The sequence below is a fragment of the Pelophylax lessonae genome (assembly GCF_965119305.1).
Source record: "Pelophylax lessonae genome assembly, chromosome: 11".
Lineage (NCBI taxonomy): Eukaryota > Metazoa > Chordata > Amphibia > Anura > Ranidae > Pelophylax > Pelophylax lessonae.
The window spans coordinates 167,184,455-167,200,698 of record NC_138778.1 but is presented as its reverse complement, the minus strand read 5'-3'; the positions used below and the strand labels follow the sequence as shown (position 1 = coordinate 167,200,698).

Below are 16,244 nucleotides of genomic sequence, written 5' to 3'. Positions count from 1 at the left end.
GGAGCGATACTCAATTAGATTGCGTAGACGTAAAGTCCCTTTAATGAGAATGACATACAAGTAAAAAGCACTCTGGTAAAGGCACTAGACCCATATGATTGCTATTCCAAAATGTGACCTTGCAGAATACAGTATACTGTATATAATCAGAAGTAATACAAAAGTCTGCAATGTTTTGGTGTTCACAAGCTCTACAGACTCTCACCTCTTAGGCAGGCCTTATATCTGTAGAATTAATAGTCCAACATTAAACATAAGAATAGAAAATGTTGTTGAATCTAATGGGAATTAACACATTTCTAATAGTTGAATTCACTCCTGCCCGAGAAAAATCATAACTAGTCTTATGCACATGTACTTGTCAAAGTTAAAGTGTTTGTTACCCCAACACTTCATATTCCTGATATGTGTCTGTTGTACCGTGTACTTGTCAAATCAATGAAGTCACCATTAGAGTTGAGCGAACACCTAGATGTCCGGGTTCAGCGGGTTCGGCCGAACTTGAAAAAAAGGTCCGGGTTCGTGACCCGAACTTAACCCGAACTTTACCCCGATCCCGAACCCCATTGAAGTCAATGGTGACCCAAACTTTTGAGCACTAAAATGGCTCTAAAAAAAACATGGAAAGGGCTAGAGGGCTGCAAATGGCAGCAAAATCTTCTTAAGAGCATGACAAGTGCTCTGCAAACAAATGTGGATAGGGAAATAACTTAAAATAACATAAAAAACATAAAAATAAAAAAGAATCATCTTGATCTAGGAGGACGAGGTCTATATGGAGTAGGAGGTTGAGGTGGCGGTAGATGTGAGGGTCTAGGTAAAAGCAGTACAGACAAGTCCTGTGGGATCCATAAACGTGAGCTTGTCTACATTGGCTCTGGACAGGCGGCTGCGCTTGTCTGTGATAACGCCCCCAGCTGTGCTAAATACACGTTCAGGTAATACACTGGCTGCAGGGCAGGCCAGCACCTCCAAGGCGTAAAGGGCAAGCTCAGGCCATGTGCCCAATTTGGAGACCCAGAAGTTGAAGGGGGCAGACCCGTCATTCAGTACGTGTATAGTACGTAAGGAATGGTAAGGAACTGTATATGGTAAGGAACGGTGATGGTGGCGGGGGGGCTTTTTTCCCCCTTCTGGGTTGAGTCTGGCCTTGGAAAAGTTATGTGTCCCTGGTCCCTAAGTTCTGAGGCCTTCTGGTAAGGATGGGGCTGCACTGGTCTTGCCAGGGACCGGGATTCTGAAAAGCCTTTTATGTGTTGTGTGTCTAACGTTTTGTGTTTTTTATTGTGGCGGTACACTTTATTTTGCACAGCGTGATTAGTAGGGAGTAGGTCCTTGCGCCTGTCCCTGAAAGTCTTGGGAGGGGGTGGATATGGCCTTCTGGCTTGGTTCGCCCTCTCTCATGGGGTCTCTCTTTTTGAGAGCCCCACCTAGTACTTGGGGTGGTCTGTTTCAGCAGACCTCCTAAAAAACAGGGCTGCCTGGTTTTTGCCAGGTTAGCCAGTGTAAGTACCCCAGTCCCTGTCAGGAGCCTTGCGCCCCCAGGGGATCAGGTTCAGGGACCATGTGTACACCCTGTGCACTTTTTCTGTTTCACTTTTTTGGTGTGCACTTTTTTATGCATTCACCGGGTGATAGTCTGAGTGTGTTCACACACCACGGGCTTAAAAAAAAAAAAAAAAACAGCTGGTGGTCCTGGTTGTTGTGGCGTGCCGACAGAGCTTTTCCACATTTCATACATGCCAACCCTGCCTTCTGAGGTGCTGGCGGTGCCTTGTCTGCGTTAGCGACCTCCTCCTCCTCCTCTGCCTTCGCCTTGTGCTTCCACTGTGCCCCCGCTGTCAAGTGGGAATGCCACCAGCATCGCTTCTCGACCTTTTGGCTAAAATCAAGTGTAGTATCTGTTGTTATCAGTTATCTGGGTGCCACCCTGCTGTGAACATGGTTCCTCATCCTCCACCTCGTCATCCTCCAGAACTGTGCCCTTGCTGGACAATTGTGTACCTGGCGTTTGTGGGTGCAGGAACCCACCCTCAGAGCCACTTGTGAATGACTGCCCTGAAAGCCTTGGAAATGATCACTACTCCGGATGCAGAGGCGGTAGGGGATGAGGATGAGGAAGCGGAGTAGGAGGAGTTAGCAACGGTAGTCAAACTGAAGCGCCCTGCAATCCTCGGTGGTGGAAGGAGATGTGCCAAAAACAAATTTAAAGGGTGTATCTCACAGTAACATAATCAGCAAATGCTGCACAATTATTAATTTTCCCCTAAATGGGTGTTTATTGAATAGCAGAATAGAACAGTATCTAAAAGGGTGTCTCTCACACATACAGATACAGACTAAGCCACAATTTAATATCTTTCTTTCCCATAAATGGGTGTTTGTTTATTGAATAGCAAAATAGAACAACAGTATCCAAAGGGTGTATCTCACATGTACAGATACGGACTAGGCCGTAATTTAATATCTTTCTTTCCCCTAAATGGGTGTTTAATGAATAGCAGAATAGAACAACCATATCTAAAAGGGTGTATCTCACATGTACAGATACAGACTAAGCCCTAAATGGGTGTTTATTAAATAGCGGACTAGAACAGCAGTCTCCAAAGGGTGTGTCTCACAGTAACGTATAAATGAAAAAATGTTATTTTTCCCTAAAATTGTTGATTTTTGAATAGCAGATTAAAACAGCAGTGTCTAAACACTGTATGTCACAGTAAAATATGAAGGAAAAAAGTTTTTTTTTTTTAAATCCATATTAAGCAGACACATATGCACTGAGCTTGCATTACATGGCTGCTACATGCCGCACGCCTAACAGGTTGGATACTGTTGTTGTTCTATTCCGCTATTGAGTAAAAAAAAACCCATTTGAAAGAAAACCTGAAAAAAAAAATTCCCCTTAAGTTGTTGATTTTTGAATAGCAGATTAGAACAGCAGTGTCTAAACACTGTATGTCACAGTAAGATATGAAGGAAAAATTTTATTTTTTTTTTAAATCCATATTAAGCAGACAAACACATATGCACTGAGCTTGCATTACATGGCTGCTACACGCCGCACGCCGCCCACCTAACAGACTGATAAAAGTTGTTTTTTTTCTCCCTCCTCCTTACTGGGCTCAGGTCAGGGCAAAAAGATTGTGCACTGCACCCCCGCACAATAAAATCGATGTAGATCGCTGTCTGATTAAAGAAGATTCTCCTATTATTTCCCTGAAAGCAATCTCCAGCCTGCCTCTACAATAATTTCCTATCTCTCCCTTATATCAGCAGCAGCAGGAACCTGACCCTACAGTAGTTAGAGTAGAGTGACGTGCGGCTCTACGTGACTCCAGCTTATATAGAGGCTGGATCACATGCTGCACTGGCCAATCACAGCCATGCCATTAGTAGGCATGGCTGTGATGGCTTCTAAGGGCACACTAGTTAAACGCTTGTTGATTGGCTGCCCTGCAGCTGTTGAAACCGCACCAAAACATTAAAACCGTGCAAAAACATGAAATAAAATTACCGAACAACGGACTGCATCTCGAATATACAGTAAAATGTTCGGGTCCGTGTCCAGGTACTGAACACCCAAAAGTCCTGTACGATCCCGAACAATACAGTCCATGTTCGCTCAACCCTAGTCACCATGCAATGGTTGGACAAGCGATTTGTATACTTTGTCAAATGAAATTCTTCAATTGCAGGGCCTGCATTAGCAATGGCCATGACTACAGTATCAGGTAATGGAACTACTTGGGATGCTCAATACACATTCAAAAATAGAGTAGAGTTTTGGATAGAAGGGGGAAGGGAAAGACCCTCATATTGATGGATGTGCACAAAGGAAAACACAAAAAACAGGGGGCAACTGAAATCTGGGGGGTGCAGCCCCCCCCCCCCCTTGATCTGGCCATGTTTTGTGCACCCAGGGGGCACAGCTTTGCTGCCTGCAGCCTGTTAAACTTGATGGCAGGCTGAGATATGCTGAGTGTAGATGGGGCTAGTTGCTGTGCCAAGTGATCCTTGCAGTTGCCAAGCAAACCCCAAATTGCATTGAGGTTATTTTTTTGTTTTTTATCAGTTTTGAAAAATTACAGCGGCTACAGATTGAAATGGAACGGTAACTTCAATAACATTAAATTACAAAATGGCTTGTGTAACAATTTGGCATGCTCTATTTTTTTATGAAAGTGGAGTTCTCCTTTATTGGGCAAATTGACTTTATTTACTTCAGCACCAGCTGATTGAATCACTTACCAGATTCTTACATCTCTTGGAGACCCAGCTGTCAAAAATAGTCTACGCCTCCGCATCTCCCTGAGTGCCCTGGTAATGGCATCAGCTGACACAGAACAATTCATTCTACATTACAGAGCGAGTCCACTCAAGGAATGTGATTGTTGGATGTTACTCAGAATTCTATTAGGATTTTAGTAGCCGGCAGCTTGCCAGCATCCACACAAACTGTAAATCAAATAGACTCTAACAGATCCAACTTATACACTGTAGGTTCATACATTACTTTGTCTTTGAAAAACTTAAACTACAAACTATAAAGAAGTTCACTTATTATTGCCTTATCATTGCCCTAAAAATATATACTTTTTTTTTTGCTTGGGAGAGTCGATAGGCAAAGTCACTAATTGGCATCCCCATAAATGATGAGGTATTTATAAAAAGTTCACACAGCTGTTCGCCTATTGAAACTGCATGTAAAATGTGTTCTGTGTGAATGGGGCAAATGGAATGTTCTCAGGCTATATCCTCTGTAATTCGAATGTGTAAATGCAGAAAATGCTGCCTTATGGCCACTAGATGGCACTGAGGTGTATACTTAACCACTTCAGCCCCGGAAGGTTTTACCCCCTTAATGACGAGGCCAATTTTTTGCGATTCAGCACTGCGTTATTTTAACGGAAAATTGCGCGGTCGTGCGACGCTGTTCACAAACACAATTGATGTCCTTATTTTCCCACAAATAGAGCTTTCTTTTGATGGTATTTGATCACCTCTGCAATTTTTAGATTTTGCGCTATAAACAAAAAAAGAGCGACAATTTTGAAAAAAACGCCATATATTTTACTTTCTGCTATAAAACATTCCCAATATTTTTTCTTTTAAAAAATACATTTTTTTATGAGTTTAGGCCAATTTGTATTCTGTTACATATTTTTGGTAAAAAAAAAATCCCAAAAAGCGTATTTTAATTGGTTTGCGCAAAAGCTATAGCGTTTACAAACTACAAGATCGATTTTTGGACTTTTTAATAATTCTATTTTTTTATTAGTAATGGCGGAAAACTGTGATTTTTAGCAGGACTGCGACATTGCGGCGGCGGACAGATCGGTCCCCTAACTGAAATTTTTTACAATTTTTGGGGGCCAGCGACACTAATACAGTAATCAGTGCGAAATAATATGCACTGTTACTGTATAAATGACACTGGCGGGGAAGGGGTTAATACTGGGGGTGATCAAAGGGGCTAATGTATGCCTAATATGCTTACTGACTGTGTGTGGGGGGGTTCTGTGACAGGCACAGAGAGATCGGGGTTTCAGCTTAGCTGAAACTGCTGATCTGTCCCTGCCTGTCTGAGAGAAGATCCGCCTGCTTTGTTTACATTAACAGGTCTTCTCTCGGTTTCCCGGATGATAGCGGGAGGAAGGTGGCAATCGCCGCCGCTCCTTCCGCGTGCACCGCCGAAACCACATGCATTCCAGTCACATAGTGCTACGTGACTGGACGCAGCCAAGCCGCCCTGCCACAGTAATATTAAGGCGGGTGGTCGGCAAGTGGTTAAACTGGTTGTAAACCTTTACATACAGTATACCTAGTGAAGAGACTGGCCCCAGATGATACAGAGAGGTGAAAGAAATCCTCCTACATAGGTTGTGCCTGTTTATCTGCAGCCCTCTCTTCTCTACAGCCTTTTATAACACACAGATGAAAAGATTTTCCTCAGCAGCATAGGAAGCAGGGGGTGGGGATCTGGCACCACATACACTGCAGAGTAGGGCTGCGCATCTTCACTTACCTCACGATTCGATGCGATTACGATTATTAGGGTCGCGATTCGATACGATTCGATTCCGCGATGCATCACGATGCATCACGATTACTATGGGGACCCTTTTCTAAAGGGGGATCTATGGTGACCCTGCTCTAAAGGCGGATCTATGGGGACCCTGCTCTAAAGGAGATCTATGGGGAGCCTGAGCCTGTCCTAAAGGGGACTCAGGGGAACTGAGCTCTAAAGGGGGATCTATGGGGACCCTGCTCTAAAGGGGGATCTATGGAATAGATCCCCTTTAGTGCAGGGTCGCCATAGATCCCCCTTTAGAGCAGGCCAGCATCCCCAGAGATCCCCCTTTAGTAGAGCAGGTCCCCCCATAGATCCCCCTTTAGTAGAGCAGGTCCCCCCATAGATCCCCCTTTAGTAGAGCAGGTCCCCTCATAGATCCCCCTTTAGAGCAGGCCACATCAGGTTAGAAGAGTTACCTGATGCTAGTTGTAGTACCGTAGGCCCTGGTAAGGAGGAATGCTGGGCTCTGTAGTCCCCCTAGTTGTAGTATAACAGGCTCTGGTAAGGAGGAATGCTTGGCTCTGTAAAGAGCTACAGAGCCCAGCATTCCTCCTTACCAGGGCCTGTTATACTACAACTAGGGGGACTACAGAGCCCAGCATTCCTCCTTACCAGGGCCTACTGTACTACAACTAGGGGGACTACAGAGCCCAGCATTCCTTCTTACCAGGGCCTGTTATACAACAACTAGGGGGACTACAGAGTCTGTAGTAGTCCCCCTAGTTGTAGTATAACAGGCCCTGGTAAGGAGGAATGCTGGGCTCTGTAGTGCCCCTAGTTGTATTATAGCAGGCCCTGGTAAGGAGGAATGCTGGGCCCTGTAGTGCCCCGACTTACCAGGAAGCAGAGCTGCAGCCAGTTGTGGATGAAGTAGCGGTAGGTGTATGGAGTAGGGCTCGGACAGGTCCTAGGTGATGAGCCTCATGTCGGGAATTTGGAGCTCGGACTAGTGCAGTGCACGGTACAGGCGGAAAGCAGGGCCTCCTCACTCCCCTGCGGTCAACTCAGGCTGTCTGCCGAGAACCGCACCGCTACCAGAAGTGTACCGAGCTGGGAAGGCCGCGACTTCGGGCGGCCGGGCTGTCAGAGCGGGCGGTCGGGCAGCAGCGTGCTAAGTGGGCGTGCTGTGTGTATCCCGGGGCCAGAGAGAGCACTGATAATTCCGCTCTCCTCCTCTCCTCTCCCGCGCCACGAGGAGGAGCTCCGTATCCCACAAGCCGGGCCAGCGCCGCCATGTCACTTCTGTCCCCGCCTCGGAAGTGACGTCATTAGGTAATCGATTATTCAACCACCCCGAATCAATGCAGAATCGCGAAGGGTCGCATCGCGATGCATCGATTCGGCGATTATATTCAGCAGCCCTACTGCAGAGCTAGAGCACAGAGCTCTGTGAAATTTGATAGCTGATTGGAGGAATGTGACCCCCCATCTTCACAGGCTCAGAGCTGGGGGTAGGAGCCATCTGCTGTGTGCTGGAGGAGGGGGGGGGGGAGCAGGTCATCCCCTTGAGAGGCTGGGGTGTCAGCTTAATCTATTAGAAGTGGGTCATGCAGAGACAGAAGAGATAAGAGAGGAACCAAACTCAATGCTTTGGATTCAAGTTATACACTATGGTGGGGTGTGCTTTGTTCATTTTTCATATATGAGGTTTACACCTACTCTAAATCCTATAATAGTCACATGCCATCTAGTGGCCGTGGATGATGAGGCTGACATAATAGGCAATAAGCTTGCTCCTCAGCGCCATCGAGAGGGTATATATAAAGTCTGTAGATACAGGAACTCTCAGAAGCTTTCCGTACTATAGCTTTTCCACATAATGCATCTCTCCTTTTTATGCCACCATAGCCAGGGATATTTTCATCCTGAAGCGTCTCCATAACCAACTCCATAATCAGTTAGTATGTGATAGTTCATGCTGTAAAATCCTGAGTCACCAGGTTGAACACATTGCTTTCCAGTGAACTCTGCCACTTGCCCCAGTGCCGCTGGATCTCAGCTTGAACCTGAAATGATGAAAAAAGAAATAGATCATTATGAATGGATGTAACATTGGCATTTTTAATCTCTTGCTGAACACATAACGCATATGCGTGGTGGCAAAGAAGGTGGGCTTTAACATCAATGGACAGTAGGGATTTGCATGGTAAGAGCATGGTAACTGTGCAGTCCCAGCACAGTAACAGAGATGTCAAAGACAGCTCTTGGCCAGTACTAATGATCAGGAGTCAGAAGGATCAGCTCCCAATCATGTGTTCACTGTGACAGCCAATTACAGTGATCACATGATCAACTAATTCTACATGAAGAAGAGGGGAGAGGAAGGATGGGAGAGTCTCGGGAGTAGTATTGTATTAGATAGCTGATAATATACAGTGAGCAATAATGATAATAAACGATGATGACAAATATTACTCACATCTCCATTAAGAAAGCAATACAACAAAGCCACAATGAATCCCTGGTGGAAAAGAATAAAAAAAATATATTTTAAGAAAAATGTAACAGGTACCTTGCTCCATATTAGGATGTAAAAAAATTCATAGTTAAATAAAAAAAAGCTTTTTAAAACAAGAAAAAGGATGGAAAAAACCACACACTTGCAGTAAACCCCTTTTCCTGAAAGACTCTACGGCAGCATACGTTTGGGTAACCCATCCCTCGCTCCTACTCCACGGGAACACAAACCTATACATTTTCAGGATGACCCATAGACTGCGTTCCTTTTTTGTCCTACTCACTCATAGGACCATTTTTTAAATGAAGTTTCCTACCTTTTGGAAGACATGGTGACTAGGTCTCACTCATGCGGGACAGCCGTGCAGATATTGGGAGTATCCTGTGGTGTCCAGAAGTTTCCAGGTTTGCTCCAGTAGTTACCAAGTCCCCAGCTAACAGCGGGGTGGTGAATGGCACACACATTCAGAAGATTGACACCTGTAATACCGGAAGCTCTGCCAACAGTGAGCAGTTGTGCCAGGTCAGATGCCCTGCTAACAGTGGGTGACCTCTAAAGTGTGCCTAGCATGATGGTGTGCTCTGATGTTCCTACCTCTGGGATCTGGGTCGCCCTGTGGATCAATTGATTGACCAGTGAAAGAGATCCAGGATACGTGAGTATGTATGGCTTGAGGTCAACAGAAGAGACCAGACGCCATGAGGGCTGCTAGGAAGTAAAGCTGGATACACACTATCCAACTTTTGTGGTTAGATTTCCTTCAGATTTACCTTTTCTATATAGTGCAAGGACCTGCCAGATTGCATACAAATTGAAAGTGTTTAGGTTTGACCTCCTATTATATGGTTTTGGTAAGTCTAAAGGAAAAAGTCTTCAGAAAATCTCATAGTGTGTATGGCCCATAACTCCACATATGTTAAAAATAAATAAATAAGTATAGTGCCTTGAAAAAGTATTTACACACCTTGAAATTTTCCACATTTTGTCATGTTACAACCAAAAATGTAAATGTATTTTATTGGGATTTATGTGATAGACCACCACAAAGTGGCACAGAATTGTAAAGTGGAAGGAAAATGATAAATGGTTTTCAACATTTTTTATCTGTTGCTGTCAACTCTGAATATGAGATCCAAAGAGCTGTCACTATCAGTGATGCAAGCCATCATTAGGCTGAAAAAACAAAGCAAACCCATCAGAGAGAGATAGCAAAAACATTAGGTGTGGGCAAATCAACTGTTTGGAACATCTTTAAAAAGAAAGAACGCACCGGTGAGCTCAGCAACACCAAAAGACCCGGAAGACCACGGAAAACAACTGTGGTGGATGACTGAAGAATTCTTTCCCTGGTGTAGAAAACACCCTTCACAACAGCTGGCCAGATCAAGAACACTCTCCAGGAGGTAGGTGTATGTGTGTCAAAGTCAACAATCAAGAGAAGACATCAACAGAGTGAATACAGAGGGTTCACCACAAGATATAAACGATTGGTGAGCCTCAAAAACAGGAAGGTCAGATTAGAGTTTGCCAAACAACATCTAAAAAAGCCTTCACAGTTCTGGAACAACATCCTATGGACAGATGAGATCAAGATCAACTTGTACCAGAGTGATGGGAAGAGAAGAGTATGGAGAAGGAAAGGAACTGCTCATGATCCAAAGCATACCACCTCATCAGTGAAGCATGGTGGTGGTAGTGTCATGGCGTGGGCATGTATGGCTGCCAATGGAACTGGTTCTCTTGTATTTATTGATGATGTGACTGCTGACAAAAGCAGCAGGATGAATTCTGAAGTGTTTCGGTCAATATTATCTGCTCATATTCAGCCAAATGCTTCAGAACTCATTGGACGGTGCTTCACAGTGCAGATGGACAATGACCCGAAGCATACTGCGAAAGCAACCAAAGAGTTTTTTAAGGGAAATAAGTGGAATGTTATGCAATGGCCAAGTCAATCACCTGACCTGAATCCGATTGAGCATGCATTCCACTTGCTGAAGACAAAACTGAAGGGAAAATGCCCCAAGAACAAGCAGGAACTGAAGACAGTTGTAGTAGAGGCCTGGCAGAGCATCACCAGGGATGAAACCCAGCGTCTGGTGATGTCTATGCGTTCCAGACTTCAGGCTGTAATTAACTGCAAAGGATTTGCAACCAAGTATTAAAAAGTGAAAGTTTGATTTATGATTGTTAATCAGTCCCATTACTTTTGGTCCCTTAAAAAGTGGGAGGCACATATACAAACTGTTGTAATTCCTACACCGTTCACCTAATTTGGATGTAAATACCCTCAAATTCAAGCTGAAAGTCTGCAGTTAAAGCAAATCATGTTTGCTTTATTTCAAATCCAATGTGGTGGTGTAGAGAGCCAAAAGATTAGAATTGTGTCAATGTCCCAATATTTATGGACCTGACTGTAAATGTCTATTGAATAAATATTCCATATTTAGTCTGTATTCATATAATTTGATGTGTGCTTTTAAAAAATATATATATATATATTTAATTGGTAAAAATTTTCGTTATAATTATTGGTCAGGCAATTCCTGACATGAACACGACGCACTCTTCCATAAAGGCCAAATTTGTGGAGTGCAGGACTAATATTTGTCCTGTGGACAGATTCTCCCACCTGAGCTGTGGATCTCTGCAGCTCCTCCAGAGTTAACATGGGCCTCTTGGTTGCTTCTCTGATTAATGCTCTCCTTGCCCGGCCTGTCAGTTTAGGTGGGCGGCCATGTCTTGGTAGGTTTGCAGTTGTGCATAAGGCCCCTTTCACACATACAGTCCGTTCAGTTCATCAGTTCAGTCACGTCAAATGTATCAGTTTTTCATCCGTTTTTCATCAGTTTTTCATCCGTTTTTCGTCAGTTGTCATCAGTTTTTCATCCGTTTTTCGTCAGTTGTTATCCGTTTTTCATCCGTTTTTCATCAGTTGTTATCCGTTTTTCATCAGTTTTTCATCCGTTGTCGTCCGTTTTTCATCCGTTGTCATCAGTTGACATCAGTTTTTCATCCGTTGTCATCCGTTGTCATCAGTTGACATCCGTTTTTCATCCGTTGTCATCCGTTTTTCGTCCAATCTGTTTTTTTGACGGATGAAAAATAGGGCATTCATCCGTTCAAAAAAACGGACATTGACGGAAGTGGATGAAAACGGATGTTAACTGATGATCATCAGTTGTCATCCGTTTTTACATAGAGATGCATTGATGTCCGTTTTTCATCCGTCAACGGATGGATGAAAAACGGACAAACGGACAGCATGTGTGAAAGGCCCCTTACTCTTTCCATTTTCAGATGATGGATTGAACAGTGCTCCGTGAGATGTTCAAAGCTTGGGATATTTTTGTATAACCTAACCCTGCATTAAACTTCTCTACAACTTTATCTCTAACCTGTCTGGTGTGTTCCTTTGCCTTGATGATGCTGTTTGTTCCCAAAGGTTCTCCAAGAAACCTCTGGGGGTTTCACAGAACAGCTGTTTTTATACTGAGATTAAATGGACACACAGGTGGACTCTAATTACTAATTAGGTGACTTCTAAAAGGCAATAGGTTCCACTCGATTTTAGTTAGGGGTATCAGAGTAAAAGGGGCTGAATACAAATGCTCGCCACACTTTTCACATATTTATTTGTAAAAAATGTTCAAAACCATTTGTCATTTTCCTTCCACTTCACAATTATGTGCCACTTTGTGTTGGCCTATCCCATAAAATCCCAATAAAATACATACACGTTTTTGGTTGTAACGTGAAAAAATGTGGAGAATTTCAAGGGGTATGAATACTTTTTCAAGGCACATGTACTGTAAATCATAACCAAAATGAAAACCTATGGAGATGTCTATGTTCTGATGTGCATTGCAGCATTTTATCAAATTTTGGTGCCGTTGCTTTCTGTCCTTAACAGATATCTGTTTAAGGGCTCTTTCACATGGGCGATCCGATCAGATCCGCCTGTCAGTTTTTTAGGCGGATCTGATGGGATCCTCCATGCAGCTCTATGAGGCAGCGGGTGTCAGCGGAGACACCTTCGCTGACACCCGCTGCCATCCGCATCCGATCCTGTGCGTGAAATCTGGACGGATGGAAACTCTATTTTTCAATCCGTTCAGTAATCGGAGCGGAGCGGATCTGATGAGAGCGGACAAGCGGTCCGCTCTCATCCGATCCCCCATAGAGGGCAGCGGGTGCTGAGACGCCTCCCTCTCCACTCTGCAAGCGGAGACGGAGCTGTCACCCGCCGGCTCAGCGGGGATCGCGGATCGATCCCCGCTGAGCAACACGGACCTGCCTACGGAGGCGGACCGTGTGAAAGAGCCCTAAGCAGACTTGTATAAAGTACTCGAAATTTCTACTTGAGTAAAAGTACAAGTGCTCAATCAAAAAGTGACTTGAGTAGAAGTGGAAGTGCTCGCAGAAAAAGTTACTTAAGTAGAAGTACTAAAGTATTCAACATTTTTTTTACTTAAGTATTGCAAGTAGTTTTTTCAAAAAATTTGCTACTTAAGTACTAAAAGTAAAAAGTACCAGTAGTTTTGAAAAAAAAATTCTACTCAAGTACTGAAAGTAGAAGTACAAGTACTGTGTTATGTAGTTATTAAAGAAAGAAGTCAAAAGTTTGAACATCATATTGTTTTTATTATTTCAAATGATTTATTCAAATGATTAACCTGTGTTTGTTAGTAGTTTCTTGATGCACTTTAAGCGCTGTAGCACCATTTATTTGTTTGTATCATATTTTCTTTTTATTGGAAAGATTTGGTATAGCAGCTTTTATTATACACAGCCTTTATTTTCGTATGCGCTGATTTACAAATTACATTATACACATTTTTTTGAGCTTTATGCAACCTGCCATCTACTGTTCTGGCAGTGGTAATTTTTTTAAAAGTAACGAGTAACTATGCAGCACAAAAAAAAAATACTTGAGTAGAAGTATCGAAATCATCGAAAAAATGTAGTGAAGTAAAAGTAGAAGTAGGAGAAAAAAATTCTACTCTAGGAAAGTACAGATACCGCATTTCGGTACTTAAGTACAGTACTTAAGTATTTCTACTTCGTTACTATACATCTCTGGCCCTAAGCAAGGTTTTCCTTTTTCTGTTGGAGGCTCTGTTTAATGAATCACCTGTGTAGTGATGCTCTGATGTGAAAACCTGCAGTGTCAGTATTCCTTTAGCAGTAGTTAACCCTTTAGGGGTTTTTTTCACCTAGCAAATATACAACTGTTACATTTTCTCTCTGGACAGCTTAGGAAACTTCCGCAGCTGCAGTTTGAATTGGGAGGGTTATTTAATAAATTACTGCATGGCTTGAAGGACCCGCATCTGAGTTTCGAAGGAGAGCCAAGACCCTCTTGGTGGGATTTACTACTTGCTCTGGACTTCCTTACCAGCTCCAGATGAGATCTCTTTTCAGTCCAGCTTGGGTAAAGACTGACCTATGAGGACATGTACTCTAAGGGCTCTCTCTTCAGCCGGGAAGTATGCCAAGATCAAAGCTTTAGGCTAGGAAGGATCCTTTCGTGATTTACAGCAGTGGTCCTCAACCCTGGTCCTCAAGGCCCACTAACAGGCCAGGTTTGCAAGATAACTGAAATACATCCCAGGTGATATAATTTGCTGCTCAGTGATTGCAGTATTCTAGTCTGCATCTCCCCAAGGTAATTCTTAATATCTGGCCTGTTAGTGGGCCCTGAGGACCGGAGATGAGGACTAGGGATTTACAGCTCCAGGTGGGATCACCTCCAGTCCAGTTGGAGATTGGATTGAGAGATGTTGCCATTCTCTCTAAGGGCTAAATCCTCAGCAGGAAGTTTGCCAGAATCAGGTCTTTTAGGACCCTTTGGCAGTTTTCTGCTCCAGTTGGTATCTCTTTTAGTCCAGTTTTGAGTAAAGGTTCAGGCATTAAGGCAGTCTCTCTAAGGGTTCATTTTTCCTCAGTCAGGAGGATTGCCAGGATCTGGACTTTGTTGCCATAAGGGATCCTCGCTTGCATTCTGCCTAGTATGGTTAGTGTTTATTTCCATACTGGATTGCACTCTGAGGTGGCTTTGGCATCCCGTGAGAACAAAAAGTTTTGTTCCTCCAATATGCAGGACCAAGAAGGATAACTGGTTCTATGCCATTGATGTTAGGATACTTCGAGCATGCTCTCAAGTTAAAGCTTTGCTGAGAGTTTTAGGACATATATCCCTCTCTCCAACAGAACCAGCGGGACAGAGATATCATGGATGGGTCATTCCAGCTAGCCAATGGACCTATAGAGCCTAGGGCTTGATTGCTTGATTCATATGGAAGCAGTGACAACACACTCAACCAGGAGTGTGTAGGCTTCATGGGCTCCCTCTGAAAGGGTGCCAGGAAAATTTGTAGGGGGATGACATATCTTCCAAAAAGGTTGTTCTGGCTCATTGTGGTGTAGCTAGCTTCCTTATTCTGTTTTTATCTATCCACAAGGTTTCTTTTGTTTAAGTGCTATGTTGGAATCCTTACTTTTAATTGACATTCCACCCTTGTTTTTTGGGCTAGTTAGTTCCTAAACGTATGCTGTCATGGAGCCTTTCAGGAATACTAAAACTTTCCTATCAAATACTCGGGCTCCAAGGCAGCAGTGGTTCCCTCCCAGTGTAATGAGTAGGCTAGTTACAAAATGCGGCCTCTGGCTCAGCCTAAAAATTTATGGGAATAAGGTCCTATGGTGTTCGAATGAGGGCGGGGCTACCCAAACGTATGCTGCCATGGAGCCCATCAGGAAAGAAAAATTACGGTAAATATTTGATAGGAAATTTTCAGTTTTTTGATTGTTACTTTTATCCATTTGAGCTGTACATAGTCTGATGGGTCGTCTCCAATAAAATATCCCTAATTAGCACTGCCATCCAATTTACAGCTGCTTATATAGAATGACACATGTATGGGCATGTATTAAAAAGGGGATTCACTCCAGAGATAAAACGATAATTCTCCCACTCTACAAGACTCTGGTTCGACTGCATCTCGAGTATGCCATCCAGTTCTGGGTACTGGTCCACAGGAAGAATGTACTAGAACTAGAGAGATAGTCCAGAGAAGGGCAACAAAGCTAATAAAGGGACTGGAGGATCTCAGCTATGAGGAAAGACTACAAGCATTGAACTTATTCTCTCTGTAGAAGAGACGCTTGAGAGGGGTTATGATATCAATGTACAAATGCCATACTGGTAACCCTAGCATAGAGAAGAAACTATTCAGCAAAAAGGAATATAAAAAGGACTCGCGGTCATTCGCTAAAATTAGATGAAAAGTGGTTTAACCCTAAACTGCGTAAAGAGTTCTATACCGCCAGAGCAGTAAGGATGTGGAATTCTCTTCCACAAGCACTGGTGCCAGCGGGGAGCATCGATAGTATAAAAAACTATTAGATGGGCACCTTAATGACCACAACATACAGGGGTATACAATGTAACATTGACATAACACACACATGCATACCATAGGTTGAACTGTATTGACTGGTGTCTTTTTTTCAACCTCCCCAACTATGTAATTATGTAACGCAAGTAAATGATTTTAACTGCAACCCAAAAAGACAAAATGTAGGTGCCACTCCGAGAGGTAAAGTCCAACTACTAGACCATTGTGAGTGCAGGCAGGGACAGGGAGCTCATCCTAGCTCTAAGCTGCAGCAATGTCAAAGGAAAAGATGCATAAGCTGCACATCATGAAG

At 43.4% G+C, this 16,244-nt stretch overlaps 1 protein-coding gene across 1 annotated transcript in view; it reads right to left on the bottom strand.

Moving 5' to 3' along the window:
• Nucleotides 1-7,857: 7,857 nt before the first annotated feature.
• The window catches only part of LOC309567195 (vasoactive intestinal polypeptide receptor-like), a 137,648-nt gene continuing 129,261 nt past the window's right edge, over nt 7,858-16,244 (bottom strand). Inside the window, exons 12-13 of the mRNA XM_082272562.1 lie at nt 8,493-8,534; nt 7,858-8,079 (exon numbers count right to left, since the gene is read on the bottom strand). Coding sequence (XP_082128688.1) covers nt 7,987-8,079; nt 8,493-8,534 — 135 coding nt within the window. The 3' untranslated portion in view covers nt 7,858-7,986. The remainder of the gene's footprint in view (nt 8,080-8,492; nt 8,535-16,244) is intronic.